The following is a 27,341-nucleotide window of genomic DNA, read 5'->3' as shown; positions in this document are numbered from 1 at the left end:
GAAACATGGGAGCAAGTGGAGGACAGTGTGAGTAGACCAGCATCACTGGGGACTTACAAGGGGGGAGATTGCCATACATATCCATTTCTCCCTGAAGACCGCATTGTGCAAAGTCTTCCTTCATCCCTTCCCTGGGAGATCTCCTGCAAAGTCAGCCAGGTGGGCTGGTGAGAGGTTGACCAAAATTGACCAGGCGTGAAGGAGGAATAAGTTCCTCCTCCTCTCTGAATGCTGGGGCCTCGCCTCAGCCTCATGACATGGTGTCCATGGTTGCTAAACGCCATGCGGAATGCGGTTCTAGCAACCAGTGCAGCGGGCAGCGGAGAGGCCAGCGGACATTGCAATAAGAGAGTCTAGGGAGTCGGGGTGGCGCGGCTGCTGCTGAATGTAACAGTAAGTGGCTGCCACAGCTTTGGCACCCCCCCTTTGTGGCAACTTGCGGCGCCTGATCGCGGGGTGCACCCGGGACACCCACTCAGGATGGGCCCTGAGTGTCCGTGTGCGGACACCTTGCTCCGGGGGGCGGGACTTGCCCCCCTTGCCTCCCCATGCAGACGCCCATGACTGTGTCTGTCAAATTAATTTACGGTGATCTAGCTGGAGTTCTGCAAGTAAAGTGCAGGAGGAGAATCAAGGAGGCTGTATATAAACTGTGCATAGGAATATTTCCCTGAAGATGTTGTTAAAGTGTTGTTGCTGAAGTCAAGTGGGCATCCCATAATTTCCCATCCCCATTCAAATTAATAACACTTAATTCACCACAAAAACCAAGTCACGGTCTGTTCTTTGTCTCTGAAGTGCCTATGAAAATTTGGTATGCCTGGCTTTGCAGGGTGGGGGATCCCAGTTAATTTGCGGCTCCTTAAGGGTGTGCTATACTTAATTACAGGTAAGCTACATCCCTGGTGCTTTTTCCCAAAAAATATTATTTCACTAAACTTCAGATTTTATTTCAATCACTGACCTGGCTCTGCTGTCTCGCAATAGTGGATCAATTAAATGTACATTTAGCTGTTTGTCCATAGGTCCGTTCTAAATTGATACACTATTCTTTGTGTATTCTTCGCTACAATACTTTTAATTAACCTTGTAATCAAACTACTAATTGAAGAAATAATGTCTGCAACAAATTTTCCATAGGAAGCCTTGCAAATTAATACCTAATATATATATATATATATATATATATATATATATATATATATATATATATATATATATATATATATATATATATATATATATATATATATATATATAAGAAACAATTAAAAATAGCATTTATACCTATGGATTTTATAAGCTGTAACTTCGGCAGGCATAATCCCTACATAACCACTAATTGTAAAGAGGGTCTAAGTTCCAACTCTTTCTTGCTGATGGCTTTTCCTACCAGTTCCAGAAAATGACTTTGTAAACCCCTCTGGGATGTTTGCATGTGGTTTGGAAGTGGTATATATTCTGTTTGGTGTATAGCAATTCAGGATCAATACAATAGCAGTCTCAGACCTTCAAAAGTACATTACTAAATAATCTATGGACTCTTCCAGGCTTGGCAGCATCTACAACTGCCACCCATTCTACATTAAAAGGACAGCTTTGTTCAGCCCTACTTTTGACTCATATCATTCCAAAGTACAGAAACATTAAATCAATGGTACAGTGAAAAATTGTAACTACAGAATTTCTGTTACTGGCATCTAAGGACCCATAGCCAAAACAGTGATACTAGAGGATTTTTTTACTGTTAAATAAGCTGGTGACTATAGCTTGTTTGAATGACTAATTTATTTTCAAATAAGTCTATAGTATATCACTATACTGGTTACAATGTTTTCTTATTTACCTTCAATTAGGAATCTACATTGAGTATCACCCTTTAAAGTAAACCTCTCATTAACTATAAACGTATCCAAACCAAGGAAATTGATATCAATAAATATATATATATATATATATATATATATACATATACACACACTATATTTTCAAAAGTATTGGGATGCCTGCCTTTACATGTAGATTAACTTTTATGGCATCCCAGTCTTAGTCTGTAGGGTTCAATATTGGGTTTGCCCACCCTTTGCATCTTCAACTCTCCTGGGAAAGCCGTCCGGTTTAGAAGTGTGTTTATGGGAATGTTTGACCATTCTTCCAGAAGCGCATTTATGAGGTCAGGCACTGATGTTGGATGAGAAGGCCTGGCTAGCAGTCTCTGTTCTCATTCATCCCAAAGGTGTTCTATTGAGTTCTATTGGGTTGAGGTCAGGACTCTGTGCAGGCCAGTCAAGTTTCTCCACCCCAAACTTGCTCATCCATGTCTTTATGGACCTTGCTTTCCGCACTGGTGTGCAGTCATGTTGGAACAGGAAGGGGCAATCCCCAAACTGTTCCCCCAAAGTTGGGGGCATGAAATTGTCCAAAAAGACATGGTATGCTGACATCTTAAGAGTTCCCTTCACTGGAACTAAGGGGCCAAGCCCAACCCCTGAAAAACAGTGCCACATTGGACAGCAGAACCCTGGGGTTGAACAAAGAAAAACTACCAAATTTCCCCATCCACACACTCAAGTGTGTGTGTGGTGGTGGGGGGATCCTTCCCACTAAAGTATTATATTCTGACAGCGGAGATACTTCCCTGCCAGCAGAATACACTGATCAGCACTGCAGGCTATAGCCAGCACCACTGATCATGCAGAAATCTTTCAACAGGCTGGTTGTACAGATGTTGATCGGTAGATCGACTCCTGTTCAACCAACCTGCCCATACATGGTTTGAAATTCCTCCAGTTCTAGCTGAGCCAGCCATATTACAATCCATGTATGGCCAGCTTAAGGAACTCTGCCCATCTCCTATTCTCCTTAACATAGCGAAAGCTGAGAACAACATAATTAATAATAGTCAGCACAGGCAGAGGGCACTGGAGATTATAACTCACAAGATTTCTGGCAAGATCAACAGTTTTTTTTTAACTTATCAAACAAATGCAATAAAATGTTTTTAGATCAAATCCTTTTTTATTTTTATATGCAAACAACATTAAAACAATACAAACAAAGTATACAAACAAAATTAAATTAAAACAGGCACATCCCAACAAAGCAAAAAAAGAAAAAGAAAAACCTCAAATCACCCCACCACAACAACACCCCCCCCCTCCCCCAGTCCCACCCTACACTTGGAGTATATATGAAAAAAAGAAAGCGAAAAAAAAAACAATATCCAATATTACAAAGTGCATAGTACCTATTGGTTTATATGATACCTAAGTCATGGACTGAAGCCATCTTGACCAGGTAGCATCAAACTCACTCATGGAATTTCTTAGGGAGTATGTATGTTTTTCAAACAGAATAATCCTATTGAGATCTAAAATCCACTCAGATACAGTCGGCGGGTAAGGAAAGGTCCACTTAAGAGCAATCTGCCTACAGGTAACAAAGGGTGCGCGCCTTATAGTGTTACCAATAGAGGAAGTATAAATAGACGTATCGCAATAGCCCAATAGACATAAAAGTGGTTCAACCGGAATGTTGGTATCCAATAGCCCCTTTAGGGTACCAATCACCTCCGCCCAGTATCTTTGGAGTTTAAGGCACTGCCACAAAAGATGTATTAGCGTACCTGTGTTGCCACATCTAGCACAGGCTGGCCCAGATTTCAATCCAATTGCATACAGAAACTGAGGAGTTCTATAGACTCTGTGGAGAATAAAAATCTGTGTCAGTCTGTGTGATGGGGAAAGAGACACCTGGGGCGAGGACCAGAGAATATCATCCCAGACCTCATCAGGGATGGGGCCAATATCTTTTTTCCCAACCAGCCCTAGAGCATATGGGAAAGTTCAGTAGAAACCTATCTGACAGTACCCTATATGTAGCAGAGGTGAGACCCTTTATTGACCCTGCCTGTACTATTTTGTCAAGAACAAGGATAGGGGGAAAAATATCCTGTCAAAAGAGAATTGGGCAAGTAAAGTATGTCTTAGTTGAAGAAATTGATAGAACCAATTAGATTGTAGAGAAAACTCTCCCCTTAGATCTTCAAAGGATTTAAGTATACCATTCTTGTAAAGCTGAGCTAGAGTTGTTATACCTAATTTCCCCATCTCTGAAAGTCTCTAAGAGCCAGAATTTGCTTGAATATTAAATACATCTTTTTGAATGTAGTTCAGCAGTCAAAATGTTATTGGAAACCCCTAAGTTCTGGGATTCCCCTATCAGGAGTATATCTGGTAGGATATGAGACACCCAGCATTTTTTTAACTGTATCCCATATTTTACACATCAACGTAGAGGTGGGCATATCGGCAAGCGAAACACCCCCTCATGCACCATCGAGAACATAGAGTGGTAGCCAGCCCTTAAATGCATAAGAAAATAATCGTCTAGCGGGAAGGGGTATCTGCTCAGACTCACATCCAGCAAAATGATGTTGGGATGCAAAAAATATAACCTCGGGTTAGGAACTGCCTACCCACCTGTATTTTTGGGATGTTGTAAAGGCTCCAATTTAATACAAGGGGTTTTGTTCCGCCATATTAATCGCCTAAATATTGTGTTAATCTTGCTGAAAATCCGTATGGTATCCAAATCGGGGCATTGTATAAAAAATAAAGAAACTGAGGCATCCATATCATCTTGATTAAATTGATGCGGCCTATTAACAATAGGGGGAGCTTATTCCAGGTTTTGCTTTGATTTTGAAATCTAAATAGTAATGGAAGTATATTGTCCACAATGTATGACTATGGGGAGTCAGACATAGTTATACCCAAATATTTTATGGAGGACACGACCTTAAGATAAGAAAGTGTAGATAGTGAATCTGGAAGGGAATCTAGAGGCATCAGCATGGATTTCTCCCAGTTTATTCCTAAGCCGGAATACCTTCCAAACTCCTTGATATATGTCATTACCACTGGCAAAGATGAGCAGATATTGGTCAAAAAAAAAAAAAGAAGAAGATCATCTGCATATAATGATATCTTTTCCTCCATATCCCCCCTTAATCAAGCCGGTAACATCGGGAAAAGCCTGGATAAGACATGCCAAAGGCTCTATAGCCAGGGCAAAAAGCAGGGGCACCCCTGCCTAGTACCCCGGGAGAGTCTAAAACTAGGAGATTGAAGGCCATTGACCCTAGCCAATGCCACCGGAGAGGTATAAAGCAACCGCATCCACTGGCAAAAGCCAGAGCCAAGCCCAAATTTTTCAAGAATGGCCCACAGGTATGGCCATTCGACACTGTTGAAGGCCTCGATTGTGTCTAACGCCAAAAAGACACGATTTAATTAACCCGGAGTCGGGACCTGCATATTTAAATATGCGCGTCTGATATTAAGTGTGGTTGAATTGTTGGGCATTAATCCTACATGATCTGAGTGAATAATATATTTGATAACCTTATTTAATCTAGTAGTAAGTATCTTAGTCTGTGGATAGAGAGATTGGTCTGTAAGATTCAGATTGTAGCAAATTTGTATCCTTTTTGGGTATAACTACTATTATCGATTGACCCATAATGTCTAGAAGCCAACCCAGATGAAAAGCCTCATTTAATGTACTAACAAGGGTGGGAAGCATCTCTTTATTATATTTTTATAAATAAAATGTTTTAATGGTATAATTAACAGACCAAAGCGTCTAAAAAAAAAATAAGAAAAAATAATCATTACGATTTACATACACTTTTACAAGAATACATACCTGATGTGTAACAGAATACATTTTTTTAAAGCAACTTTTGAGCTCAAATCCAGAGACTATGCCTAGATTGATATTATGTCATCTAGTTACTACAGGTAGGAGAAACCATTTCTTCAGTGTCCTCTCCTTCATTATAAGGTTAGATGTTGGAAAGGCTGATCTGTGTCAGACTTCAGTGTCCTCTCCTTCATCATAAGGCTAGATGTTGGAAAGGCTGATCCGTGTCAGACATTTGTGAACAAAATCCAGAACTGCAAAGGCCTAGTATGTGAACTCCTCTGTCCAGATGTCTACGTCATTCTGGAGAGAAAAGCAGATTCAGGTAATACCAAGGGGAATACTATGGTCTCTGCTAGAGATTTCTGTCCACTTTTTGATCACATAATTACTTTTTCAAAAATAACTTTTTAGCTTAGGTCTTCCACCCATTAGAATTAAAATCTAGTTGTGTATCATCAGGTGCTGGCTTATAGAACGGAGAACAGATATAAAGTTCAGGATGATGCTTTACTAAAGATGGCTGCATGGAAGAAGAGGATGCAGCAAATAGATCAGTAAATATATGATTATTGCATTAAAGAAATATGTAGAATGACATTTTTGCTGGATGTAGTTGGGGATGTCCAAGGTCTTTCCTAATCTCGGTTATGTAAATTAGTTCTTCAGGAACAGCTACTTACTATATGAGCTACTGGTTTACCACAGCAAAAATAATGCTGGCAATAAATCAGAAACATGTGCTTTGAGCTGAGTCACCTTCTGGCAATTTTAATTTTCTGTCCAATCAAGTCCTGAGATTTACACAGCTTTGCCATACAGCACAGCCCTGTTTGGCAGGGCAGAAGATAAATAAAACCTATAGGTCTTGTTCCACCCCTTTGGCCTGTGACTGGACAGTGTAAGGAGGAACAGCAAACTGATCAATCTCTGTCACTCTGCTCTCTCCTCTGCTGTACAAAGACTGCAAGCAGCTAAAACAAGTCAAATTCAGGTAGTTGCACTGTTTGCATTTAAAAATATACATATAATTAATACTCAAATTAATACTGTATTCAATAATACAGTATTTTATATCTGTTCAGGTTTAAAAAGAACATGACCTAGCCCCTAAACTGCCTAAGGTGACAATGCTGCTATGTAGCTAAAAGTACAGTACCCCTGCTGCTGATCTCTGCATTGCTAATGAGAAATCCCCCACTGAAGATTCTACAGAAACTGACTCTTCTTGGAGTGTCAATTGTTTGGTGCCTCCCAGGGCACTGTGGTTCCTTCCACTGGCCCCGGCGTCACTACAGAATACAGTAGTGATATGTTGGGGCCAGAGGATCAAAGCAATCATCTCAGTGAAGAACCAGGAACCAATATTGCTGGAAATGTTGGTTTCTGATGTGCCTTCAGTGAGCAATTTCCTGTCACTATAGCAGAGATCAGCAGTGTGGGTAACAAGAGTTATCTACATTGTTTTTTAAAATGTGAACTGAATTTAGGTATTCATTTTAGTACTAGAGGTGATTCAAGTGCAGGAATCTTGTGGTGTGTACAAGTTACGGTGCTCAAATCAATTCTAAGATCATAGGCTGTACAAAGCCTTCTGGCGATTATTTTCTCCTTTGTCATTCAGCCGTCAAGATTCAAAACCTTAGTAGGCAGTATAAGCTCTAGCAATAGTTCTGAAAATCTTCCTTTTAAGATATTTAAAAGGAATAGGACTTTTTAAAAGCACATCTGAGATATTTGCTGTTTGTGAATGTCATATATCAACATACATAGCATCTTTATCAAAAATAAATATGTTGGGTTTTTTTTATTGATATTTTGTAGTCAATAGAGTTTTATTTTGACAATTTATTTATTTTATTTATTTTATTTATTTCAGGTACTTATATAGCGCCATCAATTTACGCAGCGCTTTACATATACATTGTACATTCACATCAGTCCCTACCCTCAAGGAGCTTACAATCTAAGGTCCCTAACTCCCATTCATACATACTAGGGACAATTTAGACAGGATCCAATTAACCTACCAGCATGTCTTTGGAGTGTGGGAGGAAACCGGAGTACCCGGAGGAAACCCACGCAGGCACAGGGAGAACATGCAAACTCCAGGCAGGTAGTGTCGTGGTTGGGATTCGAACCAGCGACCCTTCTTACTGCTAGGTGAGAGTGCTACCACTACACCACAATTTAAAAACCTTTATGATTCTTTTTAATAAGACATACATTTTTGTGATTATTTCTCATATTTGTGATATCTTTATGTGCTATGCATTTATTTTGATGAGTGTATTTTGTTAGCCCTGAAGAAGATTTGTGTAACCCCTTGAAGCGTGTTGACTTCAAATAATTAATCTGATTTAATTAATCTGATTATCCTATTGATTCATTCTTTTGGCCCTTTGTCTGTCTTTTATATCTAAGGTCCCTCAGTGGGTAGGTGGTACCACCTCCAATCCAACTTGTCTATATTACTAAGGCTGGGAACAGAATGAGTCAGCGGTAAATCACTTTAAAAGTAAACTTTACTTCAGGTTTTGAATAATCTGCCAAGATCCCAATCCCCACTGTAGTCGCACTGTTACCCACCTCCCTACATTATATATATTTAGCCAAGGATAAAGGCTATTAAGGATGTATTTATGTCCATTAGATATAACACATCTCCAGCTCCTGTGCTGTGCTTGTGAGTTGTTCTTAATCTAACTCCAATTGAAGGGCATTCTGAGTTGAGTAACACAAGTGAATAGAAGACTGGTTATTATTTTTATTATTATTATTATTATTATTATAGAGGATTTACATAGCGCCAACAGTTTGCACAGCGCTTTACAACATGAGGGCAGATAGTACAGTTACAATACAATTTAATAAAGGAGAAATCAGAGGGCCCTGCTCATTAGAGCTTACAAGAGGGAGGGAGGGAGGGTCAAGTGATACAAAAGGTAATAGCTGTGGGGAATGAGCTGGTGGAGAAAATAAAAGTACAGTTGTTAGGTTGGGGCTGGATAGGCTTCTCTGAAGAGGAGGGTTTTCAGGGATCATCTTAAAGTGAACAGAGTAGGAGATTGGAGTAGGGAGTTCCATAGGATGGGAGAGGCTATGGAGAAGTCCTGAAGGCAAGCATCGGATGAGGTGACAAGGGAGCTAGAGAGCAGGTGTTCTTGGGAAGAACAAAGAGAACAATTAGGTTGGTATGTTGAGACTAGATTAGTGATGTATCTGGGGGCCGAGTTGTGGATAGCTTTGTAAGTTATTGTTAGTATTTTGAATTTTATGAATGTATAAGGACCCTACAGTCATTGTTCAGTTTGAAACAAACCCAGCACATTGCATACACATTTATAAACAAGTAGCAGATCCGCCATCCATGTCAGACGTTCTAAAATAAGTAAAAATTCTATAAACTGTGTTCAAAAGGATATCTCTGTCAGTCTTTAATTATTTTATATGAGGAAACTGACCTTCCGGGACAGAATGTAAGGGGGAAATACAAATTTGGAACAGGAGGTGGGGGTAAATCTGTTCTTGTGAGAGTTCTCAAACATTAAATTTTGGTAACATTTCCCTTGGCTTACTGTTGTGTCTCCACCAAAAAGATGGAGGTCCGCTTTAAGATTGATTTAACCATGTTTCAGTCTCCAATCATTTTTCTCCTCTTTAGCTGCCCTTTCATGCACTCTTAGACTATGCAATAAATACGTGGAGGACTGTAACCATATGGAGTGACAGGTGACCTGCTTTTATTAAAATCTATAAAGAGACATTCTCTGTGGAAGGATAAATAAGTCAAATCTGTGCAATCAATTTAAAGGAATCCCTTGGTAGCTTTGAATTCACCTTCAGATTATATACTATGTGGGACTTCACTGAAAGCAAAATTGGCACTAAAAAGGCAGAAGCTATGTAACTTTTATTAAATTTATATCCTAATGTATTGAAGGGCTGTAATGCTTTCCTTAATAAGTCCCACAAAAAAGAAATTACACTTCCTACACCATCCAGAATTATGTAGCTGGCTGCCTAGTCACTCTGCATCAAAGAAGTAATGAGGATTTTGATTGTTGCCGCCCCCTTTGAACATGAGTTTGTATGACATATTGAGAAAGTCAAAGTATTTGGAAACTGTTGCAATTAATGGAAAACATAACCTTCTGGTCAAACACAATGAATTCTTTAAGCAAGCAGTGTTAGACCTGGCAGCTGTATAGAACAGTTCCCTTAACTTCCTCGGTGCTGGAATTCCTTATGCATGCATTATAAATCAGAGTTTGCTGCTCTGCACAAGATCAGGGATTACCCATATTTTGCCCCAGCAGGCACCTCATGCCCAACATCCATCTGTAGAACACGTGATTGGACAAGACAGTTGTCATGGAGGCAGTTTTTCATTTATAAAAACATCTTTGCAGAATGGTACTGTCAACGGCGTTATAAATATACATTTCAAAGACCCAGATTTTCATCTTCAAAAGACAGGTTACTGCTTACTTACATAAGTTACCCTTTAATCACAAGTTTTACTTTCAAAAGAGGAACTAAAGGAAAGAACACTGGCACGCATGGTTTCAGTGACATTTTCAGAAAAACTTTGAACATAAATCATCTGCTAATCAGGGGATCGTGTTGATTAAAGTATTTTATGCACCTAATTAGACATGTGCATTCGTTTTGATCCGAATTTTGGGTATTTTTGTTATCGTTTCAACAAACGATAACGAACGTGCAGAATCCGAAAACCGAAAGATCCGACATAAACAAATGCTTTATTTTCGTTTTCATTGCAACAACGGAACATTCGACCGGAATTGTACGATTGCGGCGTCGTACAGTTTAGCTGCTCCGTCGAATCTTCTTAGAACATTCGACAGACACCATAAGCCTTCAATGACAGATTTGACCTTAATTATATCAGATTTTCGAACGAATGCATTTTTTTTAACGAAACAAAATAAATAAAAACGAATTTCAGGAGTAATTAAACAAATGTATTTTTTGGACGAAGGCAAAATTCCGAAAGGAAATATTTCAGTGTGCACATGTCTACACCTAATAGAAGAACACACCTTTAATCAAAATACATAGTGGTTTTAATTCTTTTAAACCATTTCAAAATTTTACAAAACTATACTGTTAATAATTAATAATAGGACCACAGAATCAGTTGCACTTTTAAGTTAAAAAAAAAAACAAAAAAAAAAAACCAAGGATTTATAACAAGGATAGCATCCAATACGTTCTTTTTGAATCATCCTGTTTAAACTCTACCCAATGCTAAATGACTATCTCTCTATAAACATAAGTAAAATAGTAGCATAATAATTTACAAAATATTTTAAAATATATAAATATATTCAATAAATAAATATTTAATCAATACAGTGTGTGAATACTGTCTTTGATTATCCAGTCATGCGAAAAGCAAACTCCTGTTCATTTTGAATGCCAAAACATGTGAAGAAGCATTTCACATGATTGGATAATTGATATAAATATTCACACAATTTTTTGAGGGAAGATTTTTAACTTCTTTAGTAAATCTGCCTGGCTGTGCGTTGCTCTGTGGTATGGTGTCTGTGTTAAAATAAAAGTATATGTCCAACTCTTTGTGCATTAAGGTGTGCTTCCAGCCTATTTTAAAGCACAATAATGCATAGTCCGAATAGGCTCCGATTTGTAGCCTCCCTGCCGGTATAATTATGTCAGATTTTTGAATCTCAAAGCAGTACATTGTTTTGCATAGAAATTTGGCGTTTTATATTGTAGGCCTGTAATTCTTAGCAATAACTTAAACAAAAAAGAGTCTAGTAGACATCCCGGGTATGATAAAGTTTGAAACACAAAATCATAAATTATTATATAATAAATAACTATAAATAATTATAAAAAATAATAATATAATAATAATAAAATGAATTGCCCCACGATTGACTATCACTCAATTCTGCAAGTGTTCTAATTTATTATCACTGTTTTCTTGCTGGTCTAAAACCACTTTTGATGTAAAGGGACACTTTTTGGTTTGCTATGGACAATCTCAAATTTCCAGGCAGAAAGAACAGTATGTATAATATAAAAGTGCATGCAGGGAACTGGACAAAGCACTAGGGACAGAAGGGAGGTGAAATGATTTGATACAGTAATGTAATCTGTAAGATTACATTGTACTGTATGTGTTATGTTTTTTGTACTTTTTGAATTTGCCGCTGGGCTCCGCTCCCATGCGTTGAGGCGCTCACAAGGAACGAAGCCCAGAACACAGTACAACGGGCGGAGGATCTGGCGGGGGACACAGCGGGGGGACATCGCAGGATTCTGGGGACAAGATAAGTAAGCTGTACCAGGATTCTGCAATGCAATCCTGAGTGTGGCTCGGGGGTTTCTACTGAAATTTAACCCCGAGCCACACTCTGGATTACCGCCAGGAGGGTTAAAGAGTAAAACAAAGTCCAATGGAGGATTTCCTGTGCATTGCATTTTTTTTCCAGACTCAGAGGAGTTGATTTACTAACACTGGAGAGTGAAAAATCTGGTGCAGCTCTGCAGAGAAAGAAATCAGTTTCCAGTTTTTTTTTTTGTCAAAGCCAAACTGAACAAGTTAAAGTTAGAAGCTGATTGGCTACCATGCACAACTGCACCAGATTTTGATTGGCTACCATGCACAACTGCACCAGATTTTGCACGCTCAAGTTTTAGTAAATCTCCCCCAGACTGTTCTTTTCAGCTGCAAAGTCTCTGTTTTCTCTTATACTTGCACAATTCACAAAAGCACACATAGGGGGTCATTTACTAAAGGAAAATCCACTTTGCACTGCAAGTGCACTTGAAAGTGCACTTGGAAGTGCAGTCGCTGTAGATCCGAGGGGGACATGCGAGGAAAATAAAAAACAGCATTTTAGCTTGCACATGATTGGGTGGTAAAATCAGCAGAGCTTCCACTCATTTCAGATCTACCCCTTAGGGATTTAGAGTGACTGCAGTTCCAAGTGCACTTTCAGTGCAAAGTGGATTTGCCTTTCGTAAATAACCCCCATAGGGTATTCTTGTTACTGTTATTTGCTAATTCTAACAATCACATTTTTTTTTTATTGCATAGATGTTAATTTACTGCATGTATGTTATGTTATCTATTTTCTGTATTATACATTTAAAAGCCTTATCACAAAGAATATTGCATGCGTTTTTTTGCTCCTAGGTATATTGTTAGCTTCTGTCTGGGGTTACAGAGAGTTTATATGAGGTGTCTGTTAAGGATAGCAGAAAAAACATGCTGTTTCAGGTGAAATTTAAATCACAACACTTCATACAAAAGAAAGGCACAAATAAAGGTTTTCAATGGTAATTACAAGACAATATGTAAAATGAACATTCTGATGCAATACTGTGAGATACTATTATAAATGCAATTTTGTGAACTGCCATTTCTATTGATGTAAGACAAAGAGAGCGTGAGTAAACAATCTATTCGATATGAATCAACCACAATAACCTAGTAAAAAAAACACATCACAAGCGTATCCATTTTTTTTCTTAAAGCAGGAGTCCAGCCTGTTTTTTAGCATTCTGTAAGTAGTTCTGTGACTGGTCTCTCTCTCTTCTGCTATAGCCTTACAGGGTCAATAGGCAGGGCAGGAGTAGCTCCATAGCATCACATAGTGTGACATGTCTGCACTACATTACCCACACAGTCTCCTTTCTGAGTTATGTAGTTTAGCAGTGGTTTGGCAGACTGATGGTTGATAAGGCTGTGAAAATTTGTATCAGCATTATGCAAATACTTTCTCTCTCTTTGTACTGGCAGGAGCAACAGGTATGTCTGGCAGTAAAGCAAGCACTAAAATAGAAAGCACAATGCTAGTTAAAGCTTCAGTGCCTCCTATTTTTGCTTAATTTTAAATTTCATATACACATAACATTAATGTATTCTGTCCCTTGTTGCTTTGTGAATGGGAATCAGATATTCAAGAAAGTTGAATGCAGCTCAAGAAAGCACAATTTTAGGTGATTTCAGAGAAGAGTGGATTGCTACTGAAATGTGTATAAGATGTGTTCATAACACATTTATCATGCATTCACTTTATATTAGATTTCACAGAGTAATAAAAATAGGCTGAATAAATGCATGCTATGTTTTCAAAATCTGATGCATGACAAAAGCCGTAATGAGAACATTTTTCCATATCACCTATTTCAAAATAAACTAACTGGGATTCATTTACTACTAAGTAATAGAGAGTTCACTTTGCAAAGTGAGCGTTGACTTAGCTTAGTGAATGAAGTAAAGATGTGCTCACTTCAATCATCCAATCATGTGCTAGCAAAAAATAAGTTTGTGTGTGTACTCACATTAAAATACTTTTCTCTGAGTCCATTGAGTGACATAGCTTGATGACAATTAGCAACCTAGGTTTTTACTGCCCCCTACAGAAGAAATAGACACTACACACGTAGAATACTAAAGGCCAGCCTTTGAAGCTATACCCCCCCCATCACACCTACAGTTTTTAGACATGGAAAGCAGTCCAAAAAGGGAAAGATAGCAAATGTGGTGGGGGTGCTGTGCCGCTCAATGGACTTTAAGAAAAAGGATTTTATGATGTGTACAATAGGGGGCACAGCTTGATGATAATTAGGCAACTTATGGACATCCAAAAGATGTACAAACAGAGGGACAGGCACACCAAAACAAACACAGACAAACCAGCCCAACAAAAGAAGAAACCAAAGCAAAATGAAAACTAAGGGCAGCTTGCAGACCAAAACTACCATCTGCTGAGGCAGACACATAGACCTTATAAAACTTAGAGAACATATGTCACAGCCCTACAGATCTAGAACAAAATGTTACAGCGCACACATACAAAAATTATATTTAACTCCTGCAAGGCTATTTAAACACCTGAACATTTTCTAAAAATGTGGGGATTTGGTCACACCATATGGCTATATGGTGCTTAAGCCCACTTACTGCGACAAAGTACCCCATTATCAATGGGTCCTATGCTATCCAAAGAATGGAAGATCCTGCTTCTCTGAACCATGGGAGAAATGCACTCCTCTATATGGGAGAACTAAAGGACTCCTCCTATATCACAGGTGGACACTAATAAGAGGTAATGGCGAGGGGGATGGGGTAAAGAACAGAGAGAAGCACACCGATCCAGGCAAACTCAGGTGCAGGATGGATCACAGGTGCAGACCTCAGCTCACCAAGGGATCTGGTCAGGATCTGTGCAATAAAAATATATAATATGGTTGGGGGTTCTAAATAATTTTCTAGCAAAAAAAATGTTCTGAACGTTACTAAAGGCAAATCCACTTTGCACTACAAGTGCACTTGTAAGTGGAGTCGCTGTAGATCGCTGTAGATCTGAGGGGAAGTTCTGAAATGAGGGGAAACTCTGCTGATTTTATCATCCAATCATGTGCAAGAAAAAATGCTGTTTTTTATTTTCCTTGCATGTCCCCCTCAGATCTACAGCGACTGCACTTTTAAGTGCACTTGTAGCGCAAAGTGGATTTGCCTTTAGTAAAAAAGTAGTTAAAAATGGTGCAGCCATAAGACCATACAAACAGAACAAAATATTACAGCGCATACTTACAAAATAACATTTAACTCCTGCAAGGCTATTTAAAACACCTGAACATTTTCAAAAAATATGGCGATTTGGTCACACCATATGGCTATTTTAGTGTCCACCTGTGATATAGGAGGAGTCCTTTATTTCTCCCATATAGAGAAGTGTATTTCTCCCATAGTTTAGAGAAGCAGGATCTTTCATTCTATAAATAGTATAGGACCCACTGATAAAGGGGTACCTTGATGCAGTAAGTGGGCTTAAGCACCATATAGCCATTAGGGATGAGCCGAACACCCTCCTGTTCGGCTCGCAGCAGAACATGCGAACAGGCAAAAATTTCGGCAGAACACATGAACACCGTTAATGTCTATGGGACACGAACACGAATAATCAAAAGTGCTCATTTTAAAGGCTTATATGCAAGTTATTGTCAGAAAAAGTGTATTGGGACCTGGGTCCTGCCCCAGGGGACATGTACCAATGCAAAAATTTTTCTTAAAAAACAAGTTTTTTCAGGAGCAGTGATTTTTTTAATGCTTAAAGTGGAACAATAAAAATGAAATATTCCTTTAAATATTGTGCCTAGGGGGTGTTTATAGTATGCCTGTAAAGGGGCGCATTTTTCCTGTGTTTTGAACAGTACCACAGCAAAATTACATTTTTAAAGTAAAAATTGTCATTTAAAACTGATCACGGCTGTAATGAATTATTGGGTCTCGGCAATATAGAAAAAACTCATTGAAAAAAAGAGCATGGGATCCCCCCAGTCCATTACCAGGTCCTTTGGATCTGGTATGAATATTAAGCGGAATCCCAAACCAAAATGTAAAAAAAAATGGTGTAGGGGTCCCCCCCCAAAATCCATACCAGACCCTTATCTGATCATGTAACCTGGCAGGCTGCAGGAAAAGAGGGGGGATGAGAGAGCGCCCCCCCTCTTGAACCGTACCAGGCCACTTGCCTTTAACATGGGGATGGTGCTTTTGGGTGGCCCCAAAGCACCAGAGCACCTTGTCCCCATGTTGATGGGGACAAGGGCCTAATCCCCACAACCCTTGCCCGGTGGTTGTGGGGGTCTTATCGGAATCTGGAAGCCCCCTTTAACAAGGGGACCCCCAGATCCCAGCCTCCCCCCCTATGAATTGGTAACAGGGTATAAGTATTCCTACCATTTCACAAAAAAAGTGACAAAATGTTGAAAAAGACAAGACACATCTTGGGACAAGTCCTTAATTAAAAAATAAAAAAATAAAAATGTCCCACGATGTCCATTCATCTTCTTCTATCACGCCACCTGACAGACTGAAAAAGAAAAAAAAATCCGCAACCGATCTGCCTCCATGACAGGCTATTGCCATGTGACGCTTCTTCACTTGTGACAGCTCTTATATAACTGAGGGTGGAGCCACCCGGTGACATAACAGGGTGACCCTGCCCCTCTGATGGCATGGGGACTTCCCCATGGCTTCCCTGTGGTGTCAGAGGGGGAGGGGTCACCCAATTACGTAACCAGGTGGTCCCGCCCCTTTGACGCCACGGGGAAGCCATGGGTAAGTCCCAGTGGCGTCAGAGGGGGTGGGGTCACCCAGTTACGTCTCTAGGTGGCCCGGCCCTCAGTTGTATAAGAACTGTCACAAGCGAAGAAGCCTCACACAGTGGGAGCCTCCCATGGAGGCAGTTCGGTCGCTGCTTTTTTTTCTGGTCCATCGGCGGCTTGATAGAAGAAGATGAATGGACATCGTGGGACATTTTTATTTTTTAATTTTTTAATTAAGGACTTGTCCCAAGCTGTGTCTTGTCTTTTTTAACATTTTGACACTTTTTTGTGAAATGGTAGGGGTACTTTTACCCCGTTACCATTTCACACAGGAGGAAGGCCGGGATCTGGGGATCCCCTTGTTAAAGGGGGCTTCAGATTCCGATAAGCCCCCCACCCACAGACCCCCACAACCACCGGGCAAGGGTTGTGGGGATGAGGCCCTTGTCCCCATCAACATGGGGACAAGGTGCTTTGGGGGGCTACCCCAAAGCACCCTCCTCATGTTGAGGGCATGTGGCCTGGTATGGTTCAGGAGGGGGGCGCTCTCTCATCCCCCTCTTTTCCTGTGGCCTGCCAGGTTGCGTGCTCAGATAAGGGTCTTCTATGGATTTTGGGGGGACTCCTACACCATTTGTTTTTACATTTTGGTGCAGGGTTCCCCTTAAAATCCATACCAGACCTGAAGAGTCCAGTATGGATTTTGGGGGGACCCCTGCACCATTTTTTGTAAAAATTTGGTGCAGGGTTCTCCTTAATTTCCATATCAGAGGGCCTGGTATGGATTTTAGGGGGACCCCCACGCAATTTTTTTTTTAATTTTGGTTCGGGGTTCCCCTTAATATTTATACCAGACCCAAAGGGCCTGGTAATGGATGGGGGGAATCACATGTTCTTTTTTTCAGTGAGTTTTATCTATATTGCCGAGACCCAACAATTCATTACGGCCGCGATCAGTTTTGAATGACAATTTTTCCTTTAGAAACGTCATTTTGCTGTGGTATTGTTCTAAACACGGGAAAAATGCGGCACTTTACAGGAATATTATAGACACCCCCCCAGGCACAATATGTAAAGGAATATTTCATTTTTATTGTTTCACTTTAAGCATTAACAAAATCACTGCTCCCGAAAAAACTGACGTTTTTAAAACCTTTTTTTGCATTGATAGATGTCCCCTGGGGCAGGACACAGGTCCCCAACCACTTTTTATAACAATACCTTGCATATAAGCCTTTAAAATTAGCATTTTGATTTTTCATGTTAGTGTCCCATAGACTTTAACGGTGTTGCAGCAGCTTTCGAATTTGCCGCGAACACCGCATATTGTTCGCTGTTCGGTGAACACCCGATGTTCAAGTCCAACTTACGTTCGACTCAAACATCAGGCTTATCCCTAATAGCCATATGGTGTGACCAAATCCCCAATTTTTTTGAAAATGTTCAGTTGTTTTAAATAGTCTTGCAGGAGTTAAATGTCATTTTTTGATGTGTGAGTTGTAATATTTGTTCTGTTTGTATGGTCTTATGGCTGCACCATCTTTAATGCATTTTTTACGGTGTGCCCCACAAGTATTTGTTAGCCCTACAGATCTGACACACAGAGGCCTGATGACAAAAAGCCCAAGATGCACTCACTGCCCTAGTGGAGTGGGCTTTACCAAGAAAAAGAGCCACTTTATCTCACAACTCATGGGCCTGTACAACAACCTGTAGAATCCAATAGAAATAGAGGATCTGGAAAAAACTTAAAACCTCTAGGATAACAAACAGGGAATCCATCTACATGGAAGGTAACACAATATCCTCATTAACATGAAACACGGAGACTACCTTGGGTAAAAACAAGGTCCTTGGTCTCAAGACAACCTTGCCCTTATGTAAGACCAAATGGGACTCCTAACAAAAATGAACAGGGCAGCCAACTGACCCTGGATGGTACCAATGTGCACCATGGAGAACATGAAAACCAGGAGAGTATAGACTCGACATCTATCGCTGGTGCAATTCTCCTAGTGACTGATGTAAGCCACAGCTATGGCTTTTTCAATAGAACCCAGACTAGGTGATCAGAAAGGGGCTCTAGTGAAGTACCAACAGACAAATTGCTCACAATTCGAGTATATTGATTAGAATCCTCCAATGTAAGGAAAGAAAAAAATCTGTTCTCCAACAATACAAAGGACAGATGCCACCATGACATGTTTTGAGGATGCAACCTGATCATTCTGTCCAGAGAAAGACTGGATTTGTCTGACACCATGAAAATGTTCTATTGCAGAGTTCTGTAGTGGAATTAGGCCAATGAGACTGTTTCAAAAGTAAATAGATCAATCCCATTATTTTGATGCAGCTCTGCAGGGAAGACTGTCATCAGGATTGAAGTTTCAAAAACCTGATTCTGCAGTTTTCTCAAATTTTCCTAGGGCAGGAAGACCTTGGCATTAAAAATATCCTTGATAAGGTCCAAGTACTCCAAGTAATGTGGCAGAATCAGATACAACTTCTAGAAGTTCAGGATCCATCTGAATTCCTCCAAAGTCTGCTTCATGAATGACACATTGGAGTCCAGGGTCAGAAAAGGTTGCACTTATAGTAGCAGATTGTCAAGTATCCAATTACTGGAATACTTTGGAGACACAGAACTGGTGCAATGGTCTTTATGAATACTCTCAGTAGCGAGACAAGCTGCAAATAAAAGGCAACAGATGGATAGTGACTGTCACATACAGAGATGCAAAGAAATTGCTGATGGCAAGGAAAGATAGGAATGTGTAAATGCATCTTTTATGTTGATGGAAGAAGTCTCTGTGATGAGGAGAGGTAATAACTGATCGAATAGATTCCATCCAAAACATTTGCAAACATACAAAGGTATTGAGAGTTTTTAAATCAAAAATGGGTGAATGCCTCCTCTGGGTTTTGGAATAGTAAACAGGTTTGAATAAAAACTTTGACATTTTTTGGTTGGAGTAACAAGACTGACAACCCCTTGGTTCAATAATCCCTGAATGGCTTAAACTAGATCTGCCTGATTTTGCTGACACCTAGGAAGATGCAAAACTCCACCTCCCGTACTCATGCAGCAGTTATGCGAGCTTCCTAAATTTCTGTAAAAAAAAAAACATTAGGCACCTTCCTGCCTATGATGATGGGGCAGACTTTTGTGCTTAAGTGAGTTTCTTCACAGGTTTTCATCTCTTGTTTTGCCAAGGATGTTTAAAACTATCTGAAATTGAGGCGATGGAAGAAGACTTGTGAGTCCAAGAACTGGAACCAGACTTGGATGAATGAAAGGGAATTTTTGTTGCAGGATAGTGGCAACCTGGGCCATTAATCCTTTTTGTTTTTGTTTTATTTACGTGGCTGGGGTAATTTAGAACCCTTCCAGTTATAACTTAAAGGATTTAATCTAGCAAAGAGCCAAACAGATGTTCTCCCATGAGGCATAGACATAGCTAGTCCTTCTTACACTGTTCCTCCAACCAACAATTAAGCCAGAGAACCCTTTGGATCTGAACAGAAGAAAGGGTTATCTGCAGGGCTTTTTTTAGTAGCTCTTCCCTCTGCATACAACCCCCTCCCTCTACTGCCCTCACCCCCCCCTTAAAAGCTCCACCATCTGTCATATATCTTACCTTTGTTGCAATATTAAGCTGAAACACCTATCCGGCTGTAGTACCTCCCAGCATACTATATTATACTACAGTCACTTACAAGAGAATATGCAGCAGGAGCTTAAACAACTGGTCACCAGGGAAAAAATGGAGACCACAGAGGGTGCAGCCTACCACGCACCCCCTCCTGCCTATGACTGCACTAAACCCTGGGCACCTGTTCTGTATCTCCCTGGTCCCTGTCCCGCACTCAGTGGGATCTGGGCAGGAGATCTGACGTGTGGGAGCTACTGGGAGATAAGCTATCACTTGTAAATGCAGAAGCTGGATAGTGATAATGGTGAGCAGGGAGCAGAAGACCTGAGCCAAAGGTGGTGGAACTGAGTTCCCCCTAGTTCCTGCTGAAAAAAAGCCCTGGTTATCTGAGATATAACTCAAGGGAACAATCATACGAAATGAATATGTTGAGTGTCATGACCAGTAGTATTTTAAATCCTCTAATTTTAAAGTGTAATGCACAATCTTGAATAGAAACGGCTCTTCTTTTTGATGAAACAACTGCTGACTGGAATTCAGCTAGTGAATTCTCCTCTTCTAGGAAAGGGAGGAGTTTAATGTCAATGAGTCCTCTGGTGGATCGTGGACAGAGTAAAAAATATTAGGCATCTCTGTGTCAGTGTCCGCTGGGGAAGGTGTTGTTGGGCATTTTCAGCCCTTACGATCAGGGGGACAAGTTGCACTAACTGAGTAATGAAACCTTACAGAAGAAAAATATATCCTCTGTGAGACAGGAAGATGAATGAGCATTCTAGTAGAAAGAAAGGTTTTAGAAAAGGCTGTCTACACAGATGGTTTCCAACTGGAACTTACAGTAAGGCACAATGTATTCTCTTGCCAAGCTAAACTTTCATATCAAGTCCAAAAAGAATAATTACCCATAGCTGCAGTGTGAACACTCTTTTGTTCACTGCCAGCCATGTTGTCTATGACTGATAAGGTGTGCAAAGCTTTAGAAAAATAACTATTCTGAAACCCCTAGAAATACTTGCAGACCCAAGTCTAGATTCAAGGATAGGCATAAATTTAGCCACAATGGTTCTGTGACCACTTATCACTGCAGACAGTGCCTAGGGAACACTAGAACAATACAAACAGGGAGAAGTAGTAAAAGGTGCACACAATAAAGCTTAACCATACACAGTACATTGTATGAATGCTGTAAGAACTGTTTTTTTTTAATATACTGTAATTAGGTGTTTGTGCAGTGACTGAGAAAATGTTGCTCATAGCCATCACTGTGATAACAGCTGTAAATACCACTTACTAACAGCTCATGTGAAGGAGCAGAGATCATTCCTTTTAAAGTTGACTCACAAAACTTGCCACTCACAGTCACTAGCAGTGTGACTGTGTTCTGGCAGTCTCCCGCACATTTCCACCAGCTTGTAAACTTAAAGTATGACTAAAGGCAGAATTTTTGTTTTTGTTTTGGGTAAAGTGGAGAGGGATCAAAACATCTGTCAGATCTATTTGTCATGTTATCTTAATCATTGAAAATGAAAGTAAAAGAAAATGACAAATTATAGGTTGTCCACAAAACAGTAATAAGGGGGAAATCCTCCAATAGGAACACAAGTTCTGGAGACCCTGGTGAAAAATAGGGATTCCCTCACTTTGGAGGGATATCCTCTCACTTTGGCTATGGGACAGGAATTGAAGGCAAATCTCCCCAATGGGCACAGATGAAAAAAAAAAAAAAAAAAACTGGCAGGTTTATAACCCTATCCAAAATGAAAAAAATGTTTTGCCTTTAGTTCTACAATAAATACACAGCCCAAGAATTAAAAAAGAGGAGTGCTCCCCATGCGGCCAGTTAGCAAAATTACATAAAATGTAATGTTTGTAAAAAGAAAATCTTAAATCCTTTACAAAATGGCCTCAGTACAGGCCATAAAGCCTACAGGTCACTCACAACAGTGAGTCTTTACAGACCGAGACAGAAAGGCTGCCACGGCTTTGTTCCCCACAAACTCCACAAGGACAGCTCAGATATTGGCCTGATCTGAAAGAAGAGTCTTGTGCTAACTGAAACACAGATGGATAGGCACTGCCAACTGCAGGACCATAGCAGAGCACTTGCAGGATTTCACGTATGCAGCCTGAATATACCATTAGCTGTCGATAGCGGAAAATTGTCCAATGAAAGAAAAAATATAGCAGAAAGGAGAAAGACATCCATTTTTCCAAGGACACCAAGCAGAACCTAGTACCATGTACCTAGTGTCCATTTCTCCTGTAGGTGGTAGTATAGCCTTAGGTTGCTTAATTATCTTCAAACTGGGTCACTCAATGACCGCTAGAGAAATGCTTTTTCTTTTTTTTTTCTTTCCACATGATTGCTTACATAAGCAACAAAAAACAAAAAAAACAAAAAACAAAAAAAAACACCTTATTCTCACTTCACCTTATTTATTAAATTAAGTGTAGAGTAACCTTGCAATGTATACATTATCTATTTATTTTGTAATTTAACTCTTCTGTGTTCTAAGTCATTTAAAAATTATTCATAAATTGAACAGCAACATTAAAACAAGAGTCCATGTGTACAACCTCCAAGGGCTCATGCAGTGTCCAAGAATTCAGCATATTTCTGTGCCCAAGTGTAACAGATGTTGGCATAGAGCTGTGACCAGCAGCCTGTACAAATCAATGACAGGCTGTCAGACGCCATGGCTGTATGCCAGTAACTGCACATCCAAGTGGTTACACATGTGCAGAGAGGGATGAGTGATGTGGACATGAACAAGCAACACTGGCATGCTTATGTAAGGTTATACTTACTTTTCAGGGACAGAGTTTCCAAGCTTTAAGGTGATTTAAACTGCTAGTGACCACCTAATACTTAAACATCAAGTCTGAAAGGCCTTCACCCTCGACCAGAACTTAGTTTTATTTGCTTTCTTCCAGGCATAGCCACAGGGTAATCTTGAATACCAAAGTTAACAATACAATGGCCAAATCTGAAAGTGTATGCAAACCTTTCATCTATTTTTCAGTATGTTTAGCAAAGCATACTCAAGCCAATCGGTATAAATCTGTTGCAAAGTTTCTTACCTGAAGATTCTGCCAATAACAGTATTTCCTGTTGCATGCTGATTATGCTAAGGCACTGCCTCACTTTTGGCAGAAGTGCTGTCAGCCTGCACATGTGAACTTTTTGGGGCTGCCTATAAGGTCTATCAAATAGACAGGCCATTTGCTAACTGAAGGAATGCATATGGCAGGATAGCAATGCTGCTGCTAATTGGCAGACAGCAGGTTAGCATACCTCCAACCTGGCCTGTATTTGCAGGGACTGCACCTGTTTTGAAACCAAATCCCTTTGTCCCTCTATACTTCTCAGTTGCCCCTTATTTTGGAAAGATGTGTAGGTCTCTATAATAAATGCAATAATTAACTACCAAAAGTGTTACACTATGTTAAACCTTTTTATTATCACAGTATTGTTTAAGACAGCCAGAAACAAGGAAAACATAGTGATGAAGCAAGCACTTATGGGTTTAGTCAATCAATTTTTTGCCTAGAGCCACATAACTGGCGGCATGGCAAGGAGTGTGTCCTTTGCCTACATACTTTGTGTCGAAGGGTGTCCCTTATTGCCATCTAAGAAAGTTGGGAGGTATGGTTTAGCATTGTCAGCCTACAACAGAAACTTTGCATTAGATTTTCCAAAAATATTTGCTTGAGAAAACTGTATACAAAATGATGATGGCATGATGTCAAACACATTGAAAAAATAGAATTAGGGCATACATACATACGCTAAGATGTCACATAATAATACTCAGGTTTTAACAGACAATCCCCTTTAAATGGTGATATCTCACAGATTGGCACACTTACATTTTTTCCAGAATTTCCTTTCTGCTCTGACTGCCATGGCCCAGGCCAGTATGAAGATGCAATGTCATCTGCCATTTTATTGGGTGGCCATTTTAATTCCCAGGAAGAAGTGGCAGCTTGTAAACTGTGAGCTTCAAGTGCACTAGATGGATCGCTGCTGATGGTATTGCGGCTCATCGTTGCGGTGCATTCCCCGTTGCAATCCTGTGGACAGAAAAGGCAAAATTATTTAATAACTAAAAAATAATGATTAGCTACATTTATTTAAAAAATTAAACTTTTTTCCCTTTTGGGCACCAATACTTAGTACAATTTTGAAATTAATAAGTTACCATTATTATAAGTTATTATTGAGTTAATAAAACGTGTGAAATATTTGCAGCCATTTTTACACTTTATTTTCTATAGTGGGTCATTTTTGGTATTTGGTATGCTCTCCCGCATGAACAATAGAAAGAGAATGACAAGATAAAAAAGAATAGGAAAAAAGAATGTATTATACATAAAAAGACAAACAATGCTTGACAAGTTATGGTTTACAATAAGGTATTTCTGGTCCTGTGATAATAAAAAATAGAGCGTACAAAGACATTTACACTAATACAATTTACTGATTTTACAGTAACTTTATCTTAGACTTAAAGGCAAATGGGCCTTAGTTCGAAACCTTGTCCAGCTGATGTATGCCCTTGCACAAACAATACCCCCTAATGCACATGTTTGGGTAAGCTGCAGCCATATCTATGGCTGATCTGGTCTCGTGGGGGGATGTCTGTAAAGATATCTCTATATCTTATACAGTATATATTTTTCCAATGACCTGAGGATACCTGCAATTTAGTGTTCCAGACATAGTTTGACCATTTTGCTGAGCATTACATTTGGAAGATTGAACAATGATAATAAATATTTATTGCCACATTTGAAGTTCAATAAACTTTTCTCAGGAGTACAAAATCCCACACTGAAACTTGAAATTTTGGAGTTTGTTATTGTTCTTATTTTAGCGCCACCCCTGTAAGGGCCACTGGAAGATGACTGACCCCAAAGGTTGCCCTGACCTTGCAAGCCATCCGACAACTCTACCACACTGGGTTTGGACATATTTGACTCCTAGGGAACATATTTAACTCTTTGATTGCCCCTGATGGTAACCCCTTCCCTGCCAGTGTCATTAGTACAGTAACAGTGCATATTTTTAGCACTGATCACTGTATTAGTGTTACTGGTCCCAAAAAAGTGTCAAAAGTGTTAGTTAGGTGTCTGATTTGTCCATCACAATATCGCAGTCCTGCTAAAAGTCGCTGATCGCCACCATTACTAGGAAAAAATAAAAAAATAAAAATATACCATAGTTTGTAGACGCTGTAACTTTTGTGCAAACCAATCAATATACACTTACTGGGATTTTTTTACCAAAAATATGTAGCAGAATACATATTGGCCTAAATTGATGAAGAAATTAGATTTTTTAGGGTTTTTTTATTGGGAATGTTTTATAGCAGAAAGTAAAAAATAAGGTTTTTTTTTTTTTCAAAATTGTTGGTCTTTTTTTGTATATAGCGCAAAAAAATAAAAACCGCAGAGGTGATCAACTACCACCAAAAGAAATCTCTATTTGTGGGAAAAAAAGGACATGACTTTTTTTTGGGAACAGCGTTTGTCAGTTAAAGTAAGGCAGTGCCGTATCGCAAAAAATGGCCTGGTCACGAAGGGGGGTAAACCTTCCGGAGCTGAAGTGGTTAAATATACAGAGTGGTATTAATAGGTCCAATAACAGTATATGCAAAGGCCCACTTACCAGTATGTTGGGAGCCCTACACATTTCTTGAAGTGGACTACAACTCCTCTATCACATCACGGGTGGCAATATTCCCCCCCCCCCCTCACCTTTGCTTTATATGACGTATTTATTATTTTGTCTTGATATTATGTTTATTAGGTTTCTCATTATAAATCCTTATTTTCAACAGCCCATAATGCCTCATGTGTACTCATGTAGCACTATGGTTGTTTTTGGTACTGGCATATCTGCTGGCACTGTCTTATTTTTTCATTTGTGAATATGAAAAAATGTAAAATTTTTTATAAATAAAAAAAGTACAATTAATGGTTCTTAATGAGCACATCGCTGTATTAAACATATTTTTTATATCATTAAGTTCAGCTTTGATTTGACTACATGTTAAAAGTAGGAAAATATTAGCTATACTAGCATCAAATGCATACATTTGTTTTTAACCAGTGTTATCAGTTTTTCGCCTATGAGTTTACATCATATAGCAGGTTCACTTATACTAACATATAGCATTAAATTATAGCTTTAACATGTTTCTTCTAAAAAAAGTCAGAATTTTCACAGATGGTGTGATATTCACTAAGTGAACAAATTAACATTTGCACAACTTTTTATCCATCCATTCACACATAAGCATATGGAACATTTTAATATGTGCATGCAAAATGCTCAAATTTGTACTTGTTAAAGCTGAACTCCAAGCAGATATAAAAACACCAACTAATGCAGTCATGTATTCATTACACAATCATTAATTGTATTTTTAAATGCAATGTATTTTTAATGCAATTAATAGCGTTCCAATTTCAGCCTCTTGTGACAATCTCTGCAGAGGGCAGGGAAAGGGAGCTCCAATTATTGTCAGACTGTTGCATACACTTGTGCTGGCTGGAGGAGGGAGCCGTGGTCAAGAGGATGACATCATCATTCTGCTGATGCTTCATTGTCAATGCAGCAAGCTGAGGTGCATATTGAACATCTTGTGTTCCTGATCCAAAAAATAACAACCCCACAGGACCTATTCATCGGGATGTGTACTGCTGAATACACCATTTTATACATTGTTTATATTTGCTTCTAACCAATTCATCAAGTTTATAGGTGTAAGTGTTGTAGTTCTGGAATGCCTGGGGTTGTAAAATGTACCTATTTCCTGCTTAATTTTCAAAAAGGTTAACATTTTAAAAAAATATTGTTAT

The 27,341-nt window shown here is 39.3% G+C and overlaps 1 protein-coding gene across 5 annotated transcripts in view; it reads right to left on the bottom strand.

The window, feature by feature from the left end:
* The window catches only part of BNC2 (basonuclin zinc finger protein 2), an 878,778-nt gene that overhangs the window by 667,216 nt on the left and 184,221 nt on the right, over window positions 1–27,341 (bottom strand). For all 5 annotated transcript variants that reach the window (XM_073636660.1, XM_073636651.1, XM_073636668.1 and 2 more), the window contains one exon: window positions 24,345–24,548. In XM_073636660.1, coding sequence (XP_073492761.1) covers window positions 24,345–24,548 — 204 coding nt within the window. The remainder of the gene's footprint in view (window positions 1–24,344; window positions 24,549–27,341) is intronic.

This window comes from Aquarana catesbeiana, linkage group LG01 (assembly GCF_042186555.1).
Source record: "Aquarana catesbeiana isolate 2022-GZ linkage group LG01, ASM4218655v1, whole genome shotgun sequence".
NCBI lineage: Eukaryota > Metazoa > Chordata > Amphibia > Anura > Ranidae > Aquarana > Aquarana catesbeiana.
The sequence above is the reverse complement of the archived record's forward strand: the minus strand, read 5'-3'. Positions and strand labels throughout refer to the sequence as shown.